Genomic DNA, 15,200 nt, shown 5'->3' on the forward strand with positions numbered 1-15,200 from the left:
ATTACTGGTCTGATAGATGCATGACTTCAACAGGATGCGTGTACATGGTCTAGTTGTCCACAACTGTAGAGTTTTTCTTTTTTTTTTTTTAACTTGACTGCAGCCTTCTGGTTGTCATGGTGGGATCCATTTGTCATCCGTAAAACAGAAAGACTTTCACTCCGGCTGGTCTGCCAAGTCATTCTGTTCAAAGTATCTACATAAAAAACAAGTGAGAACATTAGTTTATCATTCACTCCAAGGATGGCTTTTGTCTCGAGATGAAAAACAATGACTGGTTATTGATTACACCCATCAGTAAGATGAAGATACTCCGTAAAGTCAGCGAATTGCATGTACTATATCACAGGTGTCCAAGTCAAGGCCCGGGGGCCAGGTCTGGCCCTCCACACCATTTTATATGGCTCGCGAAAGTAAATCAAGCATGTCAACTGCCAGGATGCTTGCTAAAATCTGAACCAAAATTTCAAATTGTCATATGGAATCCATAATATTGTGGATATTCCAAGCGCTTTCTCGTTTCCAAACCCCTTATTACACGAATGTAAACAATGATGAAACAAGTCATTATTCTTGACTTCTGATTTCAAAACTAGGTAGCCATCAATTTGTTGTATGCTTTGTATGTACGATGTGCTTGTGGTTTGTGCTCCAATTTATCCTCCTTCAATTACCTTGCAACTAGACAGATGAGAAGATTGAGGGCAGGCAAGTTGTCATCAACCTGGCTCGCCTACACAAAGCAGGTTAAACCAGTCAATCGACAGTGTCATTTTGAAGTCCCAACTCGGCACATATCCTTGAATCAATCCTCAGTACATCCAAAAAAGCCTTGCTGCATCTTACCAGGTTGCTGCGCAGCTGAGCACATCTCCGAGCCAACTGCCTGATTGAAGAATGGGCTTCAGGCAGCAATGGTTTCTCCAAGCAGGCCAACAGTGCGTACAACCAGCGGCCCTGAGGCGGAGCGGTGGGATTGAGGGAATTAATTTGGCAAATCAAATATCAGGGGCCACATCATTCTATTTGAAGCTTTCTGCAGTTAACTATAACAGACTGGATATATGATTAATGTCTTAACGTTTGGTGCAATGGTGACCTCATTTTTTATTCACCCTTTATGGGACAGCGCTTACTAGAGAGGACAGCTTATCATGTTATCAGGTTACAGCACAGGTGTGAAAGTCAAGACTTTCTGGCAGGCCAGATCTGGCCTGCCACATCATCTTATGCGGCGCGCCAAAGCGATTCATGTGTCAACTTCCATGATCCTTGCTGAAGTCTGAACCAAAATGTCAAATTGTGATTGTGTAATAAATAATGTTGAAATTTCGCAATCATTTTGTTAACCTGTTGGCACGTACTTAAACAATAATCGAACAAACAGCTGTTTTTAAGATGCGTCACAAGGAGTGACAGGTTCGACGAAGGCTGAAGTGACAGCCGTAACTGTCAGCTAAGTAAGAGTTTTCCTCTTCTTCAAAAGAGACCATTGTCAAGGAAAAAAAAGAAACTTTAAACCTGATTCAACAAACAGGTAGTTGACTTGAGTGATTACATAACTAGTAATCCATCAATTTGCTGTGTACAAGTAATAATCCAATGCATGTAATAATCCGTGTAATAATATGTAAACATTTATTCGGTTTCACTGTCCTAACGACTCTCCGAGGGAAGACGGAATTCCAAAGTGGCCCGTGATAAAAATTTGTTTTGACACCCCTGGGTTACACGGTGCATGAAAAAGTTAAATAGGAGTTATTTTGGTGGATATTTTTTTTTACTGTAAAGTAAGATGCCTACTTCATTAAAATCTCGCATCTCCTTGTGTGGCTGCCACACCACTTTCATGACGTTGTCCCAAAGCTGTATATTGCCCGGACCACCCACAAAATATTCATGAACTGTTGTTCTGATGAGATGGGCTCGTGATGCTTTTCCATTACTCCCAAAAAGCCCCACCGCACACACCACTCCAAGCGCACTTTTAATCATTTGGCCGCCCCTCCGAGTCAACAGCTTGTTGACTTCACTCTGTGGCGTCCAAAGCTGGTCGGCGCTTGCCCAAAATTGCCATCCCAGAGGCGGGAGGCACAACTGTCGGGCCGGGGGGAGCGGCTACGCTCCATTTTGGCGGGTGAAGACCCTTCATTCAAGTGAATGGGTGAAACTGTGTGAAAGGAGCCATTTCGCTCCAACCCCGGTGCAAAATTGAAAGTGTTTCACTAGTGGTTGCTCGGAGAAAGCGGACGTGTCTTGTCTACGGGGGCTGTACAGTGGTGGCTCTTCGCTTTGTGACGTGGAAAAGTGAGGAGCCAGTCGTTTTCTTGGATTAGGCGAAGCTATTACTTTGAGGGGAGGAATGAGCAGGAATGATCAAAGATGGGTGAATGGAGGAAAATACCACTTTGCTGCTGTTTTTGTTTAGCTTACGTTTGGTTGTGTTCTCTCATGTGCCCTTTTTGTCTCCACCTGTTCTCATCATGCCGGTCCCTGATGTTGAACCAATCAGCTCCCTCAACCTCTCAACCCTTTGTGTCTTGTCCAGGTGTTTCTTGTTGTCTCGTCACTTGGCTTGTATTTACTTCCCTGCCGTTCGTCACTCTTTGTTGGGTCATTGTGAGTGACTGTGTGCTCCTGTCATGTTTTGTTTCTGTCATAGGTTTTTGTTACTTTGGTTCCTTGTAGTTTTCAGACTTTGTTCGAATACTTCAGTTAGTTTTTTATTTTTGTATTTTAGTGGAATAAATCTTGGTCAGCGTGGCCCGGTGGTCTAGTGGTTAGCGCGTCGACCCCGCAGTACAAAGGTGCGGGGTCCAATTCTGGCTCCGGCCTCCCTGTGTGCTGTTTGCATGTTCTCCCTGGGCCTGTGTGGGTTTTCTTCGAGTACTCGTTTCCTCCCACATTCCAAAAACATGGCAGGCTCATTGAACATTCTAAATTGTCCCTAGGTGCGAGTGTGAGCGTGGGTGGTTGTTCGTCTGTGTCCCCTGCGATTGGCTGGCAACTGGTTCAGGGTGCCCCCTGCCTACTGCCCGAAGACAGATGGGATAGGCTCCCGCACCCCCCGCGACCCTTGTGAGGATAAAGCGTATCAGTCCACCTCTTGCTCCTCCCTGCCTCCCTGCTTTTTGGGGTCCTGTACCACCTCGCAAAAACTGGCAGTTTTGCTGAAGTAAACATGGTGAAAGGCTGGATTTGAAATGACATGGCCCCTTTAAATGGCTTGATCTTGAAGTAAGTAGTGAGAACCATTTATGCTACATATTCAAGAGTTATTGTCATTAGGGATGAGCAAGGCCCGATACCAGATATCGAGTTGATGCTGGTTTTATTTCAACGTATCGAGTCCTCTGGAAGGCTACCAAAACCAGTCCCCGATAGTGATGGCGCTCTCTTCCACTCTGAGGAAGTAAATGGCATGGATGACTGACAGGGTTTTTTTTCTGTGAATAGCATTCATGTCCATCCTCTCACATTGCCCATTAATATGGAATTACTCCATTATATATGTGCCTTTTGTTATTTATTAAAAAAGGTATTTCTTTGAAATGATCTATCCTAAGTTTAATTTTTATGCATCAAAGGTACTAGTGGTATCGGTTACTTGGTCATGGTGAGTCATCAAAAACTGAGTATTCGTACTGGTATTGGACTGGAAAAAAAAGTGGCATTGAACATCCCCTAATTGTGTTCTGCTGTGCATGCAGCCTTGTATTGGATCTCATTTGATGGGATGTAAGGAAACTGTCATTCACATGACCTCGTCAGTAACTTTAATCGATGAGCAAGTCAAAAGTATTCCCTTCATTCAGTGGCCACGAAAATGTGTCTTGTTTGTATAATATGTTGCAAGTCCTACGGTGGCACCCAACAGGAGCATGAATGCCAACTCACCAACTGGGGGACAAAATCTCTTTCTTCAAACCAACTGATCAGAATATCCAACAATGTCAGGACGGTAGCCTACAGACAAAGCAAATGCAAAGAGGAAAATGTTGATCCTGAATTGAAGCTACGGTGGCTCGATTGGACCAAAGTTACCTGGCTGAATCGGCTGACGATGCTCAGGAAGGGTGGGAAGCCAACCTGAACAAAACATTTTGCTACTAGATTTCAATCAGTTATATGCAGAAGAATCCAAATCTTATTTAATCCAACCTTGCTGTAGTCCAGCCCTGCCTCTGCATCGGCATCTGTGTGCGAGGACAATGTACCTTGAGAGACCCGTTCTCCTAAACAAAACCGCTTCCAGCCTTCCTCATCTGCTTGCTTTGGCTGCAGATAAACAACTGCATATGAATGACAACCATTCACTGACATCATCAACAACAACAAAAAAACCCTCTCGAATTATCATCATAGTTCTCACCATGACAACATTGTCATCAAGAGAGTGGCTGCTCCAGTGTTGTCTGTTCTTTGTGATGCTCTGAGCGAAATGCAGAAAAGGTCAGAGGAACCATTTCACAACGAGGATCCATTTTTAAGTATGCATAGCTAGTTATTTTTAATCACCTGTCTGACATCGGAAAAACTGCTGACTTGCCTCTGTTGCCAATCTAGGCTGGGAGAAAATCCAGCTGGAGCAGCATGGCACTCTGCCACCTGGAACACATTCAATGGTCATGTGATTCAAACATATTTGAGTAACAGTATATCTGCTAGGGGTGTGCAAAAACGTCGATTCACCCAACAATCGGAATTTTATATTCCGATATTCAATAAATCGATGTCAAAGTTTCGAATCGATTTTCATGATTTTTCAAACAGCAGGGGGGCGATACCACTTCCCTCCGGCAGAGGGCAGTGCGGGGCCAATTTGTTGTGATGAGTCTGTAGTAGGGATGTGAATCTCAGCATTGAGGACGATTCGATACACATCACGATCCACTGCCAGCGATGCGATACTTAAACGATACATGGAATTTTCTGGCGATACGATGCGATACGTTTCACCGTCCGCACGATGCGATACGATTCGATACACATTAAGTTCAAATCAATGCGATCCGATACGATACAATGCAATTTGTTGCGATATTGTGCAATTAAACATGATGCAAATAAGCAAAGAAAAAGCCCTTTTAAGCCCTTTCACAATTGGGTTTTGTGCAAAGAAAATGTAAACAATTTGGCACCTGAAACTCACAGCTGTTGCTATAGTGTAAACACAAACAGACTATTCTCACTGAGTGTCCTTTATGAAATATTCATATATATATATATATATATATATATATATATATATACAGTATATGAATCTCTAGCGCAAGATGTCCACCCATCCACTGTAAGTGCAACTCTTTGCGCACTGTTCAGCGACACAGTAATCTCACTTCTCACTTTGTTGTACACATCGGGAATATGTTTGTAAGTGAACACAGACCTGTCTGGTATTTTATACCTGGGTTCCAAAACGTGCACGAGCTGTCTGAAACCCTCGTTGTCCACCACGCTAAGGCTGGAGGTCTTTGCATATGAAATAAGCAGTGGCCTTAGTTATAGCCATTGCGCGGTCACAGTGAGTTGCAAGGGGACTCCCAAAAAAAGAGGCAATTTTTTTCTGATCCTGACCTGGTTTACCAAGAGTTTCTCCGGTGTCCGACGAGGAACTGGGCGGGGAAGCGGGAGGGAAACTTGTCGGTGATCTGGTGCCATCGGTTTAAGTGGGTCTGCATATTTGTGGTGCTGCTGTTGTATGGCTTCTTAGTGCGACATTCCTTGCAAATTACGGAGGTTTTATCAAGCTTTCCGTCTTTCTTTTCGAAGCCGTAGTATTTCCAAACATAAGATTTGAATGTTGCGGCTGCATTAAATATAGTAGTTTCCTTGCTGCTGCGTGCGCTAACTTCCATAATGTTTCGCTCGTTGTGTACTGGACTGTATGTGACGCACGGCTACCGTCCGTATTCAACACAAAACGCAAAGCAATGATGGTGCATTCATTGCGCCTAGGAAAGGGCAGATATGTGACGTTTAACATGAATAAAACGGCGATTGAATCGGATTTTACCGATACCCATCAATGCATCGTGATGAATCGCGATTTCACCGATACCCATCAATGCATCGTGATGAATCGCGATTTCACCCGTCAATCGCGTCGTACCCAGTGAATGAGCCGATGCACTCGGATCGCGGACGTGCGCATCGATGTATCGATTAATATCGATTATTTTCCACACCCTTAGTCTGTAGGCAAAAGAAATCAGCGGAGTCACACCAAGTAATCTTGAACTCGCCAGTGCCTGAGCCACGCAGTCGGAGCAAAACAAACAAGAAAATGGCGGATGGTGAAAATGCTAGGGCGTCTTCTTGACCGCTGATGGCACTGACCAGCAACATGTTGTGATGTTATACCATGGGCATTTGGCTGAAGATAAATGTCAGAAAGAGTGACTGGCTTTCATCTGGTTGCATTGATTGAAGTACATGATTCAATTTATAGATTTTTTTAAAGGGTACAATAAAAGAACATGTGCTCTTTGAGGAAAAATCGCAGTATAATCAATGATCGTGACATAAATCTAATCATCACACAAGTATGCTGATTTGAATCGAATTGAAAGGTAAGTGCATCATCCCACCCCTAATATCTGCTAATGGAACAAAATTATATACTTTTTTTCTCACCGATTTGCTGACTGCCACCCACCAAAATTGTGTACACAGAGGGGACATAATTATTCGATCGGCTGCTGAATTTGTAATTTTGCTACCCTACAAAGAAGTTGGGTTGATTAGTACTAACTATGAATTATAGACAAGATATCAGTTGCAAATGCATACAAACAAGCACGATAAAAGTTGTAAAATCCTGTACATTGTATTGAGTGGAAAAAAATACGGACAGCATTACTAGCTCACCCAGAGTGACTGGTGCCCATGTACTACACAGCCGTGCATGTGTAATCAATTGCAAATACTGGTGATTCTAAATTGCAATTCGTAAAAAGCACACAAGGAATCATTTCTTTACCTATCATGACATCTCTCTCCCCCCATGAGCAAGACTAAAAAGATGTGTCATAAGATGTCAGAAACAAGACTGTAGACCTGAGAGAGGCTGTAATCTGGTACAAAATCATAAACGGCCTGGTGACAAGGGAAAACTATTGGCAATGGCACCATTATTTGCCCTGGTTATTCACTTTTGTGATATTTTTGTTTGATGTGTGCCATGAGATTTTTTTTAATCGAACCATGTGCCTTGGCGTCATAAGATTGTGAAACACCGCCATAATCAATAAACAACCACAAACCTTAATCCTACATTGTAAATGATCACATTTATAAATTCAGCAATGGAGCAGGTTACTGAAACTAATAAATGTATGCAAATATAGAAACGAACAATTTGTAGAAATGGTAAAAAGAACAAACAAACAAAGTGATCAATGAAAGGATATCCCACTCACAGATATGTTGACAGTTTGTTGCTTCTTTAATTTCTTGGGGTCAATTTTCGCAACCACCACTTCTGGACACAACGCTGCCTCCAACCTGAGGGGAAAAGGACATGCATCGACTGTTTGAACATACTATTACATGGATCTGTCAAGTCAAGTCAAGTCAACAGTATTTATAGAGCACTTTCAAACAGCCATCGCTGCATACAAAGTGCTGTACATGGAGATGGATCTGAAGATGGTATCAAATAATAAACAAATTAAGTTCCATACTACATAGTATAAAGACGATGGCGCACTAGTTAAAAGTATTTTTTCCCGACTACCGTATAACATTACGCAGTCGTGGGATGACTTGGGCGCACGAGTAGAACTACACGTTTCTCGTGAGGTAAAAGTGTGTACTAGTTTTGACATCAGGATAGTGCAATTAATAGTAACATAAAAATAACTAGAACGTCAGAGAGATGCTTCACTGCAAGTAAGGCAAGAGGTAGAGTTTCATGCAGGCATACTGGACTTGTCGGAGATACTCTTGGGGGTTTCTTGGCGGACCATCCAGGTTGAGAACCGATGAAGTTTCTCCGCAATCAATGGGCAGCAGCCGCGGCATTAAATCCTCCACGTCGGACTTCATGTTATGCAGCTACGTATGCTAACACATATTATGAAATGTAAAACGAATTAGGCAGTTAATGCTCCGGGAGCATTTCACAGACGCAGTAAAAAGTAATATTCAGGGCGCCATCTTGCTGTAAAACGCGGTTTGATGACGTCACCAATTGTGCGCTGGGTTGTGTCGAACGACAAATGGGTCACGTGTGTTGTCATATCTGGAGTAGGGCAAAGTCTAAAAATGTGAAACTTTATCACCCCATGTCATATTAAAACTGTACTCCCACGAGATTTGTCCCGGATATTTAATCGTTAATTTATATTTGTTTTGTAGTAGAATTGAACCCATGACAACGAAACAAACGCACCTGGGATGTAATTATAATTTTCGTTACAACGTTAATGATTATCCTGTGCGAAGATCAAATCGTGGTTTGCGTAGATCTAATCGCGGCTCGTTTTCTCCAAAAAGCGTCTGTTTTTGCCTGTCGTATTCCCATTGAAACATCAAGAATGACTCTTTCACAGGCTGCTATTATGAGTACAAACCTGTTTTTTGTGCTTTGGCCACAACTGAGTGGTGGATTACTGTCTGACTTCAAGATCTGTGGAGATTCACAGTGCGAAAGTAAGTTGGACAGTCGGCTGGACTAACGTTTTAAATGTTATACTGTATACTAAATTTAAAAAAGCACAACTGTTTTATTTTAAAGGCTCCTTATGGCTTTCTTAAGTGTGTGTGTGTGTGCGCGTGTGTGTGTGCGTGTGCGTGTGCGTGTGCGCGTGTGCGTGTGCGTGTGCACGTGCGCGTGTGAGCGAGAGAGTTTTGTAAAAAAAATTGTATGTTTTCATTTGTCTGTACTTTGTGTTTAGGTCTAATGAGCAGGGTACAGGCAGTCAGGGATCACCATGGAAAGGATTGTCGTTTCCTGAGCTTCCGGAAAGGAGAAACCATCTCTGTGTACCACAAACTGACTGGAAAGAGGAGCCATCTTTGGGCAGGCAGTGTACGTTTGACTAAAGTGTATATCACTGTGTATAAAGTGTATGATAAGGAATAATATTTCAAAATAAGAATGTTGATGCGAAGTTGGTTTAATATGAGATATATGCAGGTAAGATATGAGACGACAGTGCAGTCACGACATTATGACTTTCTGTGGGTTCCGTGGCATTGTGTTCCACAAAATCTTTTCAGAAACTATACGAATGTATAAAATTAGTGTTGTAAAGTATTCAATTATAATAACAGTCAAAGTTGAAGAGTCATGACAGATTAGTTGCAAATCCAGCCATAATAATTTTCTACTCCAAAGCAATGTAAATTGAGGGTTCTCGAAAATGTACACAGAGTACAACCTAAAAAAAAACAGTGCTCCAACCACTATCACGACAAACAGTAAAATACTACAGCATAGTAGGTCAAAGTGTTCATCAAAAATGAGGCATCTTAAAGTACGTTTGATATTATTGTAAGCCATATTAACATTATACACAGTTTGAACATTAACCATGCCATTAAATATAAGAAAATTAAAAAAACTACACCTTAAGATTCAATTACAATATATTGCACATAAAAGTTGAAAAAAAGTAACTAAATACATGTTTAAAAACAAAAAGTTCTAAAAGATTCCATGAAAATGCTGTGTTCAAAAAGTTAAATACATCCGAACTGTAAATGTACTATACATGTAAATAAATAAATAAATAAATACATGACCAGTACACACAGTTTGAACATTAACGTGTGTTTGGATACATTATAGGAAAATTAAAATGATATGGCCCTTCCTGTAATTTGGCAACTGGTGTATCATTTTAAGCGTTTGCCCTGTGTTTTGGTTGCAAGGGCTACGTGCATTAACTCAGGCATGTCCAGTTCTGGGCTGCTTGCTTTCTATCGCTCCTGTCTGCAACACCCCAATTCAAATGATCAGCTCATCCTCCAGCTCTGGAGCAGCATTAGAATGATTCTGATTATTTGAATCAGGTGCGTTGAAGAAGTTTTCCATCTCTCAAGATGTTGAGAGATGGAAAACAGGCACAAGAGTGGCCCTAGAGGACTGAGTTTGGACACCCCTCCATCATCTGATTAGAACTTCTCCACTTTCATTCAAACTATGGCCTGGTCTCTTCGTCTCTCCTGGCTCCAAATAAATTCTAATTTGATGTACATGTAATTTTCAACATAACTCATAGATACTTTATGAAGAATAAAAATGTTGGAAGACGTTTTCCCTTATCCGGATCGACAAGGGAAAAAAATCACAGAGGCCACCCTTGTGCTCTGATTTCTAATTCAAGCTGGATAATTGAACCACTTTATTCTGATTTCAGATGAATAAACAGTTTGGATATTTTCTAAAAGAAGCTGTAAAAGAGGAACAGACATATGCAACTAAGGAGATAGTCGTCGTCACACAGGTATATACTTTTATTAAGTTGTAATCATACATTTTGAACATTAGAAGTGTAAGTATGAAATGTGCTCCTATGCTATCTAAATTGCATATTCTCTTTTCATTCAGGAATCTGATTTTCTGTGTACCAATGAATTTGGCTATCTCATTGACTCCAGTCATTTGAACACTAATGATGATGATGATGACTATGATGATGATAATGACGACAACTCTGGTCTGAGGAACCCTGAGGAGCTTGAAACAAGCCAAACAAGAAATCACCATGACGATACAAATGCTGGAATGTCAAAAGATTCCGCTCCAGAATCTTTTAGCACATCAAGAGAAGAGATTGAAAATCAGGACAATGGTGCAGCTAAGACTAAACAGGAATCCCCTGAAACCGCTGTGGAACTGAAGGAAGAAGGTGGGTCCCCCGCCTCTTCCTGGCTCAGTTCTTCAGTGGCAGGATGGTTCGGTGTAGGAAAAAAAGAGGAACCTGAAAATTCAGCTGAAGTACACAAGAAACGTTTGATGCCAGGAGAAGATTTGCTCCCATCTTCAGTGGCCGGGTGGCTGGGGTTAAGAAGTGAAGGAAAATCCGATTCTGCCAAACACGATGAAAACCGAGGAAAGCAGGACAGAAAAACTGTTGAGTCTTCGACCATGATTGGACGGCTTGGCTTTGGAGGCGATGAAAAACCAGACTCTTCTGCAGAAAAAGAGAATGATGATGTAAGCGAACTGTACATGAAAACAACAGCGGGAGAAAATTTCAGGAGCAGAAAGCTGCATCTTGAAATAGAAACACTAGCAGAACAAGAGAAGAAAATCAACGACATGGGGACATTGGGCTGGCTTGCAAATGGTCTGTCAACAACACTGGGGTTTGGCCTGGATGACCAGGACCCAAGAGAGACAATACAAGTTGGCACAGAAGAAGTGGATGTGAAAGAGACAGCATTTTCTTGGTTTGATTTGGGGATCAGCAGCATTTTAGCCTTCAGAAAAAACAACAATGAAGGTGACAGAACTGAATCTCACATACAGTCAGACAACATTCTGCAAGGACATGTTGATTCTAATATTCAAGATAAACCTGCTAACAACAAGGATAGTGAGGTAGACGACGCATCTAAGGTTGATCAAAACGCCAACCCTCCTCAAAACCAGAGAACGGACATCAATCTTGTTCCACATGGTAAGGAAGGAAAAAATACATTTGACATTTTGGTACGTAAAAATGATGTCACCTCATTGCCTGTGCTCACTTATACGGAGTCGAGGTCAGTGGATCAGTCGGTGAGTGAAATTGATTCCGCAAAAGATAGCGATGAGGAGGCGAATATACAAGAGTTGAGAAATCAGGTTGGACAACTGGTGGACAAATTTAACATATCATGTATAGATGGTGTCAGCGATGAGGAATGTAAACGTGAACGGAGAGATAAAGACATCATAGTAGTAGAAAAGTTTAAAAGAGAGGAAGTGTTTAAAGACAGAGCGAGAAAAGAGCACTGGAATGCTACTTACAATAACACGCAAGAAGAAAAACCTCTTGAATTTGGTTCAGACCACTTGAAAAAAAGAGATGCTGAAATGATACATGAAAATCTATCTGAAGAGGATAAACAAAAATGTTCCGTTGACGGTAGCACACCCAGTCAAGATGCCAACAATATGGACCACCCTTACCTTCAAGGGAGATTCGCATCTGTGATCAACTTTTTAAAAGAAAGTAGTTTTGGATCTTCTCTTACACCCCAAAAAGAAGAGAAAGAATCGAAAGAAGATGAGGAATTGGACGAGGAAGAGAAAAAGGACGATATTAAGACAGAACAGGAAGACTCTCCACTGATAGCGAAGCAGGAAGAGATTGTGGAGAGACAGGAGAAACACCCAGGGAAATTTCCATCCAGGGAGAAGCCTGCAACCTCGGAAAAGTTCCAAGTTAAGGCGCCCGAAGAGCTCATAGCGATGGAGCAGTTACATCATAAGAAGCCGGGAGAATTAATAAAGAAAGATAAGCAGGATGATGCGGAGGAGTTAAAAGACACAAGGAAGGAAGGAGTTCATGAGTTAATGCAGAAGGAGAAAGTAGAGGACTTTGAAGATGAGAAGCAAGAGGAGATGAAAATGTTGGTGAAGAACCATGAAGTGGGCGATGAGTCAGTCGACAAAATAGAAGAGAAGAAGCAGAAACAGTTTTTTGAGAAGAAGTTAGACGATCTGAAGTGGGGCATGTTCAGAAAGCAGGACAATCCGATGACAATGGAGGAGCCTGATGACAATAAGCGCGGAAAACTGAAGAATTTTATGCGGAAGAGAGAGATAGAGGACTTTGAAGATGAGAAGCAGGAAGGGTTGGAAAGGCGGGAGAAAGGGGAAATGGTGGAGGCATTAGAAGAGAAGATGCCAGAAGAAGCAGAATTAAAGGCAGAGAAAGGAGAAGAGTTTACAGACGGACAAAAGCAGCTCGAGGTGGAAAGGTTAGAGAAGACAAAGTATGATGTGAGTGGGGAGTCAAGAGAAGAGTTTGAAGGCGATAAGCAAGAAGAGTTTGAAGACAGGGAGCAGGAGGGGGTGGAAAAGTTCGAAGAAGAAAAACATAAAGTGGATGGCGAGTCAGTCGAAGGGTTAGAAGACAAGATACAAGAAGATTTAGTACATGAGGAGGAGGGGATAGCGTTTGATGAGGATCTGGAAGAGGTGGGAAAGTTAAAGAAGTATGAAGAAGATAGCGAGTCAGTCGAAGAGTTAGAAGAGGAGGAGAATTTGGAGACGGAAAAAATGAAGGAGCTGGAAGAGGGAGGTGAGTTAGAGGAGTCGAATAAGTCGCGCCAGGATGATTTAAATGGAATACTTAAGAAAGAAGAAGTTGAAGAGAACAGAAAAGAAGGAGCAAGCAAGTGGAACTTTGTGGAGGACTCAGGAGAGGGAACCCAAGAGGGGTTAGCGCAGGTCGAAGAAGACAAAAAGCAAGCGTTTAATCGGGAGCTTAAGGTAAGTGAGGACATGCAGAATGTTGGTGACTTTGTGGATAGCAAGAATGTTAACGAGGAAACGGTGAGTCTCGAATGTATGGATGAGCTGTGTACTCGATTTGAACGAGATGAAATCATAAAAGAGAGAGAAAAATTCGGTTTTGACCATGGATCAAATCTTCATGCATCAACACTGACAGATGTTCTCTTAGCAGATAGAACACAAGAGGACCCCGAGGTCACTCTCGAGGACGTTGAGCATGATCTAATTGGTTTGTCCTTCCATCAGACAGATCAGTTTGATGAAAAAAGTGACGTTGCAATAGAAAGTGGAGGAGAATTTGACCATCTCAAAAAAGCCATTATTCCATCAAGCCAAAAGCCCATCATGAAAATCAAAGAGTTGACAGAATCTCCCTCGGGGTTTGATGGAAAAACAAATGAGATATCAAACCCACAACCCCTTCCAAGTCCTAAACATGCGCTGGACTCCAGAACAAACAGTGATAAAGACTTGCAAACAAACTTCCAGCCGCCATCTCCATCCCTGACACAGACTTCTCCTTCCACTTATCTGCCTCCAAACACAGCAAAGCCCCAACAACTGAACCCCTTGTCCAAAACCTACAAGACTCTCCCAGACCACATGAGCACACAAGAGACGAGTATTTTGACTGATCTGTTTGGAAAGAAGAACTTGAAAAAATTGGATGACATTCTTGGCCATGCGGACGTTTTCACGGAAGACGTCGATCATGATGAATCAGTATTGATGGATATCGAAGCAATTCTGCACGACCACTGGGAAATACTGTTCCCTCCAAGCATGAGACTCTCGGACGCACCAGAAGAGGACAAAGAAAAGATCGGAACCAGAATTGCAATTCAGAAACTAGAAATACTGCTGAAAAGAGCGAGAGACATTTTCGACACCACAAAATCAGACATCAATCGAGCAAACGCTCAAGGTACATTGCCTCAGAGATCATCTCGACTGTTAGAACTGCCACTTGGATCACATTCAGTTCCTTAATTTGGTTTGCTTTTAATTTGCCTTGTAACCCCGTGTGTTTCTGAAAGCAGCTCAGCAGAGTTGCATTGGTGCATCTTGCTCTACAAGTAGAAAAGACAAAGAGACTATGGAGACAGTCGGTGTGATGGTGCAGGAACAGAATGATGGAGGCCCGGAGAAAAATCAGGAAGATGATAGTGAAAGAGCAAGTGAAAAAATGTCCCTGGAGGAGAACGTTAAGATGTCTCAAAGTCAGACCGCACCACCACAGTTACTGGAAGGTATGGCTGCAACCCACTCCTGGCTGTCACACACAAACTACTGGGCAGTAAAGAAGTCAATTGATACTCTAGACCAGAGGTCACCAACCTTTTTGAAGATGAAAGCCACTTTTCCTGGGTACCGAGGGATGTCAAACTCATTTTAGTCGTGGGCCAATTTGGAGTTACGTCTTCCCTCCGAGGGCTGCTATGAAAGTGAAACCACAAAATGATTATTGGTACACAACAAATTAATAGATGACTAGTTTTGAAAGTGCGGCCCGGTAGTCCAGTGGTTAGCACATCGGCTTCACAGTGCGGAGGTGCCAGGTTCGATTCCAGCTGCGGCCTCCCTGTGTGGAGTTTGCATGTTCTCCCCGGGCCTGCGTGGGTTTTCTCCGGGTGCTCCGGTTTCTTCCCACTTTCCAAAAACATGCATGGCAGGCTGATTGGACGCTCTAAATTGTCCCTAGGTGTGAGTGTGGGTGTGGATGGTTGTTCGTCTCTGTGTG

General features: G+C 42.3%; 2 protein-coding genes across 4 annotated transcripts in view; one reads left to right on the forward strand and one right to left on the reverse strand.

The window, feature by feature from the left end:
• Positions 1-71: 71 nt before the first annotated feature.
• On the reverse strand, positions 72-14,865 carry gemin2 (gem (nuclear organelle) associated protein 2). Of its 2 annotated transcripts, none has more exons than XM_052085833.1 (10): positions 14,798-14,865; positions 7,422-7,506; positions 4,519-4,608; positions 4,373-4,432; positions 4,162-4,278; positions 4,045-4,089; positions 3,898-3,966; positions 847-957; positions 675-733; positions 72-196 (listed from the first exon to the last, which is right to left on the reverse strand). In XM_052085833.1, the coding sequence occupies exons 1-10, from the start codon at positions 14,848-14,850 to the stop codon at positions 157-159; spliced, it is 729 nt and encodes a 242-aa protein (XP_051941793.1). In that variant the 5' UTR covers positions 14,851-14,865; the 3' UTR covers positions 72-156. The 2 variants fall into 2 exon arrangements, with proteins under 2 accessions (XP_051941793.1, XP_051941794.1); XM_052085834.1 differs by lacking the exon at positions 14,798-14,865 and adding an exon at positions 7,928-8,137.
• Positions 8,415-15,200, forward strand: part of ctage5 (CTAGE family, member 5) — a 29,699-nt gene continuing 22,913 nt past the window's right edge. Inside the window, exons 1-5 of one of the 2 annotated variants that reach the window (XM_052085661.1) lie at positions 8,415-8,655; positions 8,901-9,034; positions 10,368-10,454; positions 10,559-11,633; positions 14,500-14,709. In XM_052085661.1, the coding sequence (XP_051941621.1) occupies positions 8,430-8,655; positions 8,901-9,034; positions 10,368-10,454; positions 10,559-11,633; positions 14,500-14,709 (1,732 nt within the window). In that variant the 5' untranslated portion in view covers positions 8,415-8,429. Of the gene's footprint in view, positions 8,656-8,900; positions 9,035-10,367; positions 10,455-10,558; positions 11,634-12,563; positions 14,385-14,499; positions 14,710-15,200 lie in introns of those variants that run through there. The other variant, XM_052085660.1, reaches the window with a different exon arrangement.

Source organism: Hippocampus zosterae, chromosome 14, assembly GCF_025434085.1.
Source record: "Hippocampus zosterae strain Florida chromosome 14, ASM2543408v3, whole genome shotgun sequence".
Lineage (NCBI taxonomy): Eukaryota > Metazoa > Chordata > Actinopteri > Syngnathiformes > Syngnathidae > Hippocampus > Hippocampus zosterae.